Below are 11117 nucleotides of genomic sequence, written 5' to 3'. Positions count from 1 at the left end.
CTTCTTCTGCAAGGCGGATAACAATGAGGGATGTTCTCAACACCAAGATGACTGAAGGATCGTCGGTTCAAGATCATATGTTAAAAATGATCAGTTACTTCTCTGAACTCGAGGTCCTTGGAGCAGACATGGATCAGGATTCCAAGACGGACATAGTCTTACATTCTTTGCCCAGCTCATTCAATTAATTCAAAGTCAGGTATGCTATAAGGAAGAACTCTTATACGCTGATTGAATTGATGAATGAGCTACAAATTACTGAGGACATAGTTCGTGGAAGATCAGCACATGCCTTGGTGGGGGAAGTTCCTTTTAAGCCGAAAGGCAAGAAGGGAAAGAAAAAGAAGGGGTCGGAAGTTAAGAGGTCAATCAAAAAGGAAGGGTCACCTAAAAAGGTGAAGAAAGGAACAAAGTATTTCAAGTGTGGTGAGAAGGGTCATTGGAAGAAGGATTGCCCTAAGCTTGCCAATAAACGTCAGAATCAAGGTAGTTGTATTTCACTTGTAGTCGAAACATGTTTTGTGGCCATTAATCCTAACACTTGGTGTGTAGATTCTGGGACTAACAATCATATCTGCAATACCATGCAGGGGCTCCTGAGAATGAGGCGACTAGGGAAAGGTGAAGTGCAGGTGTTGATGGGATCAGACGTTGGGATATCGGCAAAAGCGGTTAGATTTTATTTTACATTTTGGAGATGGAAAAACATTAATATCGGAAAACGTTTATTTTGTCCCTTCCATGAGAAGGAAACTTATTTCTATTTTTAAGTTAAGACAAGCAGGATACACGGTTTTATTTGAGGATGATGTTTTAATAAAGAAGAATGGTCAGATTATATGTTCTGGTTTTAAAAATAACAGTTTATATTTGGTTAATCCCTCTCGATGCAAACTATTTAATAATGAGATGTCATCTTCATCATCTAAGAAGATAAAGATAGATTCGGACTCTATTTACCTATGGCATTTGAGGTTGGGTCATATCGGGCAAGACAGTATTCGCAGACTGGCAGCCAGTGGATTGTTGGACTCATTGTCTAATGATCCCATGCCAACATGCGAGTCTTGTATCGAAGGAAAATTGACCAGGAAACCATTTAACGCCAAGGGGTATAGGGCTTCCGAGCCACTTGAGCTGATTCACACTGATGTTTGTGGTCCAATGAACATCGCCGCCAGAGGAGGATATGTGTATTTCGTTACCTTTACATATGACTATTCTAGGTACGGATACATTTACCTAATGCATCACATCTGAGAGTTTTGGGAAATTCCTTGAGTTTAAGGCTGAGTGTGAAAAGCAATTGGGTAAGCTCTTAAAGACACTTCGATCTGATCAAGGTGGCGAGTATCTATCTGACGAGTTCTCTGATTTACTGTCAAGGGAAGGTATTGTTTCACAACTTTCAGCACCAGGATGCCCTCAGCAGAATGGAGTAGCTGAAAAGAGAAACAAAACCTTACTTAACATGATTAGGTCGATAATGAGTTATTATTAATTACCAATGTCTTTTTGTGGATATGCCCTGGAAAGTGTTGTTTATATGCTGAACTTGATTCCGTCTAAGGCAGTCCAAAAGACACCCCATGAGTTGTGGACATGTAGAAAACCTAGTCTGAGACACTTGCATATATGGGGGTGTCCAGCACACGTGCGAGTTGGAAAGCCTACTAAGATAGAACCAAGGTCAGAGGTCGGCATTTTTGTGGGGTATCCAAAAGGGACCAAGGGTGGTTTATTCTATAGTCCAGCTGACAAGAAAGTTCTTGTTTCAACAAGTTCTATTTTTTTGAGAATAACTATATGATAGATCACAAGCCAAGGAGCCAATTAATCCTTCATGAGTTACTAGTAGATAAGCCACAGATGGTATGTGATTCCAATCGCACACCCGTTACCGATGAACGAGAAGAAATAATTTTACCTAACATGGTTAGTGAACCGGTGCTCCGTCGCAGTGGGAGAATCATAAGATCTCCAGACAGATTAGTATACCTTGGGGAGTCTTTTCAGAAGGTTCAAGAGGAATCTGAGGCAGATCCATTCTAGTACAGAGAAGCTATGGAGGACGTAGACGCTCAACATTGGAAAGAGGCAATGAAACGGGAAATGGAATCGATGTACAAAAATGAAGTGTGGCAGCTTGTGAAACCACCAGCACAAATTATTCCAATAGGGTGAAAATGGGTTTACAGGAGAAAAAGAGGACAGGATGGAGAGATGGAGACCTACAAGGCAAGACTAGTGGCTAAGGGGTTCACACAAAAGTAAGGAGTTGACTATGAGGAGACTTTTTCTGCAGTAGTTAGACTCAAGTCTATCAGAGTACTCTTGGCGATTGCTGCTGACCATGATTATGAGATTTGGCAGATGGATGTGAAGACAGCTTTTTTATATGGACTTTTGGAGGAAAACATCTACATGAGGCAACCAGATGGTTTTATTGCTAAAGGACAAGAAGACCTAGTGTGTAAGTTGTGAAGGTCCATTTATGGACTTAAACAAGCATCTAGGAGTTGGAATCATCGTTTTGATGAAGCAGTCAGTTCTTATGGCTTCATTCAAAATGATGATGATCCAAGTGTTTACATGAAGTAGGAAGGAAGCAAGGTGGTGTTCTTGGTTTTATATGTGGATGACATATTGCATATCAGAAATGATATTGGGATATGACAGCCACCAAAATTTGGCTTGCAAGTAATTTTGAAATGAAGGATCTGGGTGAGGCCAGCTATATCCTTGGGATCAAATTATTAAGGGATCGGCAGAGAAAAATATTGGGGTTATCACAAGTGAGATATGTAGAGAAAATTCTGACGAGATTTGCAATGGAGGATTCCAAGAAAGGTTTACTACCTTTCAGGCATGGGATCAGTCTTTCTAAAAAGCAGTCACCTCAGACTGATGTGGAAAAATTGCGAATGAGCAAAGTTTCTTATGCTTCGGCAGTAGGAAGTTTGATGTATGATATGTTGTGTACAGGGCCAGATATCTACTTGGCGGTTGGTATTGTCAATAGATTTCAGTCCAACCCAGGTATGGCTTATTGGGAAGCGGTTAAGCACATATTCAAGTATCTTCGGGGAACGAAAGATTATGTGCTGTGCTTTGGTAATGAGGAGCTATGATTCTGACTGGCAGGCGGACGAAAGCAGGAGAAAATCTACATCCGGGTATCTCTTCACTTCATGTGGAGGAGCCGTCAGTTGGAGAAGCAAGAAACAGTCGTGTATTGCAGATTCAAAGATGGAGGCAGAATACTTTCCTGCATGCGAAGCAGCAAAGGAAGCGGTCTGGTTGAAAAACTTTTTGATGGGTTTGAGAGTAGTTCCCAATGCAGATGGTCCAACGATTCTTAATTGTGACAATACGGGAGCTATAGCTCAGTCTAAAGACCCTAGGGACCACGGAAAAAGTAAGCACATAGAACGCAAGTATCACCTACTAAGGAGTATTGCAAAGCGTGGTGACGTATCAGTTACCAAGATCACTATTACAAACAATCTAGTGGATCCGTTCACAAAAGCATTACCAGAGAGAGTATTCTTACCTCACATGAAGAGTTTGTGTTTGAATTCAGACAGACACGTTTGATTGGTGCCCTTGTAGTTGTATGCCACAACTATAAGTGCAAGTGGGAGATTGAAAGCAAATTTGTGATACGACATGTCGAATTCTGAAATTTAATATCAACTTATACATATTCATGAGACTTATGAGCATTTAGTATTTGCATTTGTATGTTTCACATATTGTTTGCAGGTTATATGTATCAATTATCGAAGTCCATAGTATTCATCGGTATCTAGGATTGATACGAGGGAGATGGAATACTTCTTGATAGGACATCGATATAAATTAGTTCATAGTTTTATCGACTTTGGGAATCGTCGATATGGAAACTGTAGCATCACATACTCCGATACTAAAGGAGTGGCTTATCTCAGCCATCGGAGTGGGAGTCTCTGGTTGTGGTGTTGTGATAAGAACCTAAGTCCTTCTCTAGGCCAGCCAAAGATAAACGTAATACTAATAGAAAACTTTATTAATAATTTCAATATTCATATTCATATCCTAACTACTATGAGCTCAGCCATATATATAGGCTACAACTAAACAAATTAGACTCTAACTATGACTCATATATAGTTAGACATCAAGATTATTTAGAAATATAAAAACTCCTAGGACTCCTAATTAGACATCAACAAGGACTCAATATTCAGAAATATAGTAATATAGAAACTCCTAAATTACTTAGAACTCTAAAATATAGAAACTCCTAATATTAAATAACTAGAAAATATCTTCTAAAATATAGAAATTCTTAATTTTAAATATAGAGAATATCTTTTTCTATCATTCCTCCTCCCTTGAGAGCATTCTTACCCTCAAGGATGTTCTTGATCATAGTTAACACCGGGTCTCCCTCATATTCGACAATATGTATTTCGTCATCAATCGCAATATTGAGGATAAGTGCCTTCTTCAAAACAGAAACATGAAAAACAAGATGAATTTTAGTTCCTTTGGTAATTCCAAACGATACACTATTAGACCGATTTTTTCCAGTATTTTGTATGGATCATAGTACTTTGGAGATAACTTCAGAGACACCCTTCTTACTGTAGAACTTCCCTTCTGAATGCAGCTACTCTTATTAGATGCTACTTGTTTGGAATATCCTCCATATATGATCAGTTTTGTTTTCTTCAGTGGATTGATGTTCATCGAACAATTTGATCCAGGAGAAGGTCTAGGAACATTTTCTTCAATGTGAATTTCCTTCTTTTTTGTATATTCATCAGGATGGCATCGCTGTCGTCTCTCTCTGAGATTTTTTTTGTTCTCTCTGTTAGCTTTCTTCTCCTCTGCTTTGGTTGTTTCTCTCTCTGTCTCATCTTTGTCTTTCCCGGGCTCCTTAACCATGTTTGAAATACGCTCAAACTCTTCTTGATATTCATAGTAGGACCTTGTTTGTCGTAATTTTGCTAGTGGAACCGCTACATCTTCATACGTCGTTCTCCCGAAGCGACCTACAGCCGCTTCAGCAAACTCTTCCCATGTACGAATACCTCTTTTAGCCCAACGACACCATTGCAATGCTTTTCCATCCAAGTAATTGATTGCAAACTGAATCTTTTAGTCTTGTGCAGTGTTATAGAACTCAAAATATTGTTCAGCTTGAAAAACCCATCCGCATCTGATCCGTTAAACCGTGTAAAATTTAACCTTTCACCTTTTAAACAATCACCTCTTTGAGATACAATCCCTCTATTGTCGATCAATCGACCAATCTTCTCAACCAATAATGATTGATTTACCGTCATCTCAACCATCTTCTCCGCCAATTCACCTAATTGCTTCTCCATTCTTCTTTTTTTTTTTTTTTTTTGAATTTGTACCAAAAATAAGGTTCTCTAACGAAGATAAAAGTAATGCGAAAGCGAATGATAGGAGCGTCTGCTCTGGATACAAAGTGATAAGAACCTAAGTCCTTCTCTAGGCCAGGCAAAGATAAACGTAATACTAATAGAAAACTTTATTAATAATTTCAATATTCATATTCATATTCATATCCTAACTACTCTGAACTCAGCCATATATATAGACTACAACCAAACAAATTAGACTCTAACTAGGACTCATAATTAGACATCAACTACGACTCCATATTTAGAAATATAGAAATATAGAAACTCTTGGGACTCCTAATTAGACATCAACAAGCACTCAATATTCAGAAATATAGTAATATAGAAACTCCTAAATTACTTAGAACTCTAAAATATAGAAACTCCTAATATTAAATAACTAGAAAATATCTTCTAAAATATAGAAACTCCTAATTTTAAATATAGAGAATATCTTTTTCTATCATGTTGGCACACTTAGGTGGGTCGAACAGGATCGTCATAATGAAATACGTCGTAAATGGTCACATATACGTATGGTTCATTACCTCGGATATGAGTACACTATCACTAGGTGAATAGTGACAGAGCTATTATAGTCTAGTATGGACTATGGGAGTGTCCCACCTTAGGCAACATTAACAAGTGATCAACCCCGGGGTGTGAAAAAACATGTGTCTCTTCCTGAGATATATCTAAGTAGTTGGGGTGGGTCTTTCTTTTTTACAGTTTCGGGTCGAGATCAGGTAACACTCTCGGGCTATCTCCTGGTTTCCCTGAACTGCCCCCACTAGATTCGTTCCCGGGATCGGGAATTTCATCATCAGTTGATTTATAAAGACGACAGCCCCGGTTTCTCTCAGGAAATTTCACCTGCAACCCTTGCAAGTGCGGAAAATGATGAGACATGGATCATGACTCTCTATATATATGTAGTGTTGCTGGTTTAAGTAAAATATGTTTTTCTTTTTATGTAGTGAGGGAGAAGACTATTATGTCTTCTTCTTTCTCTCTCTAGAGTACTAGTAGGTATGGCTTCTTATATGTTCAATTAGTCCTATTGAAAGTAGAATAATTTGGTAAATTGAGTCATGCCTTCGGTTTAGTAGTTATTGCAATGTCTCTGTATTGATAATTGTACTAAGATCTTATGTATTAATGAAATATATCGAACTCCTTCCTGGCAATTCTTGTGTTTTAATCTTGGTTGGATCAAATCGAGGTGGTAGACAATGATATCACGTCCTTGTAGTAGTAGTAGCAGAGAGTGATATCTCATCCCAAGTAGTAGCAGCTTCTGTGACGCTCTAAGCTTTGACTGATATCATTATCAAATCGAGGTGGTAGACAATGATATCACGTCCTTATATTGTCCATGCTTTTGACACTCAGATCCAATCATGGGTACAAGGTTTTCTTCCGGGCAAAGACCTCACGAACTCATCCAAAAGGCCTCCATACTAAGTTAGAGCAGAGACCTATAGGCCAAGCTTATAAACCCATGTGAAAAAAATTGACTTGAAGTTCCAATGGGAAAAGGAAAGAAAAACCAGGGCTTGAGTAGAGGGCAAAAAGTGAAGACACTGATGTCTCTTCTCAAATCTAATTGTGAAGAACAAATCTGAAAGCCCAAATATTTCAATTGAACTCCCTGAACAAACACCTTATCTTGCTTTTTTGTGGACACAACCAAAAACAAATGACTCTGTTGGCGACATACTTGAGTTACTCTGTCACACCCTCTCTGTTTTGTACCCACAAATGAAAACCCTCATTTATCTCTGAGTGTATTTCATTAGGTTATATTTGTCAACAACGGCAGTTAGCTTCTCATCACAGTAACCTGCTTAATGACTTGATGAGGAGCTTCAAATTCTTTCTGGTTGCCTCGTCTCCAGTGAAGCCCGAGATATCAGAGCTTATATTCTGCAGATTGGTTGATGCAAATAGAAGAGTTGAGGCAACAGAATTTTGAAGTTCAGATATCATGTTTAAATGATAGATAAGTAAGAAGCAAAGAAGGAAAATTAACCTCGATGTTCTTCAGTGTAAACAAGAAGCTGTAAATAGACTTTCGAATTCGCTCCGTATTCTCAGGAGTCATGATTGATGAATGCATCCTCCTGGTGAACAAGATTCAGCGGTACGGATATGAGAGAAAGGAATAAAGGAGACATTAATAATGATGAAGATATAAGCACTAGACAAAAACTAGTATAATTTTGGTATCCGGAAAATTGGTTGAGTTTGGAAAAAAAATTTTAACCGATAAAATTACTTTTGTTTTAAAGTTATTCAATTGAAAGTCGTTAGGTAAAACAAGGAAAAAGTTATCTTTCCATAAGCACTTGCTTTTCAAAGTCGGAAGTAATTTAGAAACTATCACAGTGATACACAACTAAGCATACGGACACAAGTAATCATTGTTCTACGTTCCTCCGAAAGGGAAAACACTAAGAAAAAGAGTTGAGAAGTTTAGATAGTTTACCTCAAATCTCCAGTTGCTTCAGTTAGATTTTTTGTGAGACTCTCAACTTCTTTTAGCAGACCACTATCACGAACTTCCGACAACAAAGGTTCTAAATCTTCAGCCATGGTTTCAATCTGAGACATCAGTACACCAAAGAGAAAGGCTCAGCATGTGAATGCATCCAAAATTGATCAGTAAAATACACATAATATGATTCATATCAAAAACTAGAAATAGATATAGAAGCAAGTGTCTAGCAAATTTATCCCTGGCAGAGAATGGTCCCTGTGGTTTTCATTGGTCATCGGCACATCATATGGACTACTTCTCTACAGGATTTGTGTCCTGCTATATGGTCCATATCAACATATCAATGTGTTATACATATAGTAGAGAGACTAGCAGAAAACAACATGACAGCTGCACATAATATCTCTTGATAGTACCACATAAACATGCAAGAGTACAAACTATACATTACCTTTGCAAGCAGTGGCTTTGCCTCCTCGATAACTGACGCCACCCTTTCAGCCAAGTCATAGCTTTTGGTAACACCAATTTTTTCCATATCTCGTCCGAGACGAGTGAATATACCAACTAACTCATCCAAACTTACCCCTTGCTGTCCCTTTATCTTTTGCCTGTCACATACGATTAACCCTTCTTTATCACATTCGGGATCACGAGGCCCCACAGAAGGCAATGGAAGTGGATCTCGAGGAGTAATATCAATCAAAGTCTCCATAAGAAGGCCAGACTGATTCACCTCAATCAGCGAATTACGAGGAATGAATATTTTATCATCTTCGACCTGTAGGAGAAGTGAAATTAAGGATAAACATTATCGTAAATATCAACATCTTTATAAGAAATATGTTTACCCCAGTAATTCTATGGCCGACAAAAATACAGAACATCTGAAATTTGTAATATAAAAGCACTTTTCTGTATAACACTATTTCATGCGCAAATATGGTCTTTATCTCTATCTTCAAAAGCTCTTACCAGTCATCTGCTAACTTTTCCTCACTAGTACTTCAAGCATCTCTTAAAACAAGTCAAGACTGGGGGACTTGGGGGAATGTGCATTAAACATATGTTCATCTCTTTAAAAGATATGTCAAAATTTAATAATATCTGTGTGTGTATATAAAGGTACATGTTTTTCCAAAATGAAAGGCGTTTTTCCAACTTTATTTATTTATTTAATTTTTTTGAATCTTTGAATTAGTTCTATCTTTGTTTTATCCTCATGAAGAATGACCAGGTAGGCTAAAACTTATAGGAGGATGTAAGTAGGATGCTGAAAACTCCATAACAAAACTAATTATGGTGATCTCAAAATCAGTGTGGTTAGATAATATGAGTTTCTTATACATTCACTGTTGTATCTGAATCTCCACAGTGATCACGCGGCACAGCAGCTCACTTATCTAGATTTTATCGAACACTGGCTAAATTCAGGTATAATCACATAAAGGTAATGAAGTTCCGTTTCATATATGGTATTCTCAAAATGCCTCCTGGCAGATCAGACAGATATATATGATTCAATACGCATACAAATAAGTATCCTGAACCATAAAAGTGGAAATCGATGCAACCGAAATGAGCTCATCCTATCAAAATCACATACGTAAATTAAAATGAATAACACACCTCAATGACTGCTTCGATGCTTTTTAAGGAAGGATTGATGCGAATGACATTGCCGACATTCACCCCTCTGATCCTCACAGGTGTGCCCATACTAATACCACAAGCTTGAGAGAACTCAACGACTGCTTGGTACTTTCTCATTCGGGAGCGTATTTGGAAACCCCTCAACCAAACCAAGCTAAGTGCAAGAAGAACCGAACCCGAAACAACAAACAACCCAACACCACCCTCCCAAATACTCTTCTTGCCAAACCCAAAATCGCTGAGGGGACGCAAGGTTTGCTTCCAGATAGTCCCTGGTAAACCCAAGATAGTTGCTAATGGGTTGTTTTCTTCCGAAGAAGAAGGTGGGGGATTTTGTCCGATGTTGGCCGAACTAGCTCTTACTTGAACAAGTTTCTTTGTTGATCTACTAGGTAAATATGGTAGATAACTTCGAGAATCACTTGGGAGAGTAATCACTGGCAAAGATAACACAGTGGGGCGAGCTGAAACATGAATCAGTGAGCTACCAACCATCTTAAACTCACCAATTCACTTATATTGGGTTTATCTTTTTGAACTTCAAACACTACCAATTCACTGAATTTGAAATCAATATGGTTTCTGCAAAAATGGGGCTACCCTCTACCCAATTATCTCAAACCGGTCTAAAGTGCTCAAATATGAATTAAATATCAAACTCTCAGAAAACTGATAAAATTCTTAAAAATGAACTCCACGAGACCATCAAAGAACACTAGAAATCAGGGAAATATATGTAGTCCAAGGTAACTGTAGAAAAGAGCATTTGTTGCATCAATAAAGAAAGTGAGCAAACCCTAGAAAGTGAATTAGGATTTAGAAGCGGGGGTGGTATGCTAACATTCGGATCGAAGTAAAGGAAAGAAATTGCATACCTGATGAACCAGTGAGGTGAAGAACTTCTCAAAAAGAAAATGATGTTGGGGATCTGGAGAACTCAAGATTCCATAATCAAGTATCAACGAACCAATTGAAGAATCCCCTGCTCTCTCTCTCTCTCTCTCTCTCTCTCTCTCTCTCTCTCTCTTACCTTCCCTCAGTGGTTAGTGGGTCTGGTACCCAACAACAGGCAGACGCATAAAACCTAGTCGTTCGAAATAGCTACTCACAACATTTATCAAATAGTGATTCAATGGATAACATTCTAGCATAAATGATTGCATCTGGACCAAGAATCGGTCATCAACGACCAGAGATCTTTGGCCATTATCCTAGAGTTAAATGTTGACCTCGAGGTCTTTACTCTTTCCCATTGGAGCATCTCTAGTTTTAGAGTGCCACATGCAATTTATATAGATTTTGTTAAAAAATATTCTCCAATGGGACACTCTTTCATGATGTGTAGCATTTATTAATAGGAATTCTTAAGAGATACACTCTAAAATTAGAGTGTTTTTTTGAGACTCTCTAAGTGTCACTCAAAAATTTGAACCAATGAAAACCTTTGCATTTCTACTATTTTTTATCTATTAAATTGGAGAGTGACATATGTATTGAGTAAAGGTATTTTAGATATCTTCATTGGAAAAAAAAAATTTTAGAGTGTC

At 38.0% G+C, this 11117-nt stretch overlaps 2 protein-coding genes across 4 annotated transcripts; one reads left to right on the top strand and one right to left on the bottom strand.

Annotated features, from left to right (window-relative positions):
* Positions 1 to 239: 239 nt before the first annotated feature.
* Positions 240 to 3812, top strand: LOC147567821 (uncharacterized). The gene is made up of 7 exons (XM_086658570.1): positions 240 to 671; positions 772 to 1191; positions 1289 to 1438; positions 2374 to 2473; positions 2680 to 3059; positions 3145 to 3418; positions 3766 to 3812. Exons 1-7 carry the CDS (start codon positions 240 to 242, stop codon positions 3810 to 3812), a joined length of 1803 nt encoding a protein of 600 aa, XP_086514696.1.
* A 3166-nt stretch (positions 3813 to 6978) lies between these two features.
* LOC147567820 (protein TRIGALACTOSYLDIACYLGLYCEROL 2, chloroplastic-like) lies at positions 6979 to 10834 on the bottom strand. 3 transcript variants are annotated; one of them, XM_086654349.1, is made up of 6 exons: positions 10446 to 10834; positions 9547 to 10320; positions 8369 to 8698; positions 7906 to 8021; positions 7450 to 7540; positions 6979 to 7343 (listed from the first exon to the last, which is right to left on the bottom strand). In XM_086654349.1, the coding sequence occupies exons 2-6, from the start codon at positions 10063 to 10065 to the stop codon at positions 7251 to 7253; spliced, it is 1149 nt and encodes a 382-aa protein (XP_086510475.1). In that variant the 5' UTR covers positions 10066 to 10320; positions 10446 to 10834; the 3' UTR covers positions 6979 to 7250. The 3 variants fall into 3 exon arrangements, with proteins under 3 accessions (XP_086510475.1, XP_086510477.1, XP_086510474.1); XM_086654351.1 differs by having other exon boundaries at positions 9547 to 10367; positions 10446 to 10824; XM_086654348.1 differs by having other exon boundaries at positions 9547 to 10832.
* Between the last annotated feature and the right edge of the window lie 283 nt (positions 10835 to 11117).

Source organism: Eschscholzia californica, unplaced genomic scaffold, assembly GCF_041429995.1.
Source record: "Eschscholzia californica isolate CP2 unplaced genomic scaffold, dmEscCali1.0.p SCAF_1, whole genome shotgun sequence".
Lineage (NCBI taxonomy): Eukaryota > Viridiplantae > Streptophyta > Magnoliopsida > Ranunculales > Papaveraceae > Eschscholzia > Eschscholzia californica.
The sequence above is the reverse complement of the archived record's forward strand: the minus strand, read 5'-3'. Positions and strand labels throughout refer to the sequence as shown.

Excerpts from the sequence above, each read along its gene's own strand:
- LOC147567820 (XM_086654349.1), bottom strand. The coding sequence starts at position 10,065 with ATGGTTGGTAGCTCACTGATTCATGTTTCAGCTCGCCCCACTGTGTTA. Across the intron at positions 8,022-8,368 it reads CAAAGCCACTGCTTGCAAAG|ATTGAAACCATGGCTGAAGA; the intron begins GTAATGTATAGT and ends CTGATGTCTCAG. Across the intron at positions 7,541-7,905 it reads GAAGCAACTGGAGATTTGAG|GAGGATGCATTCATCAATCA; the intron begins GTAAACTATCTA and ends CTTGTTCACCAG.
- LOC147567821 (XM_086658570.1), top strand. The coding sequence starts at position 240 with ATGAATGAGCTACAAATTACTGAGGACATAGTTCGTGGAAGATCAGCA. Across the intron at positions 3,060-3,144 it reads GTATGGCTTATTGGGAAGCG|GCGGACGAAAGCAGGAGAAA; the intron begins GTTAAGCACATA and ends TCTGACTGGCAG. Across the intron at positions 3,419-3,765 it reads CCCTAGGGACCACGGAAAAA|GTTATATGTATCAATTATCG; the intron begins GTAAGCACATAG and ends TATTGTTTGCAG.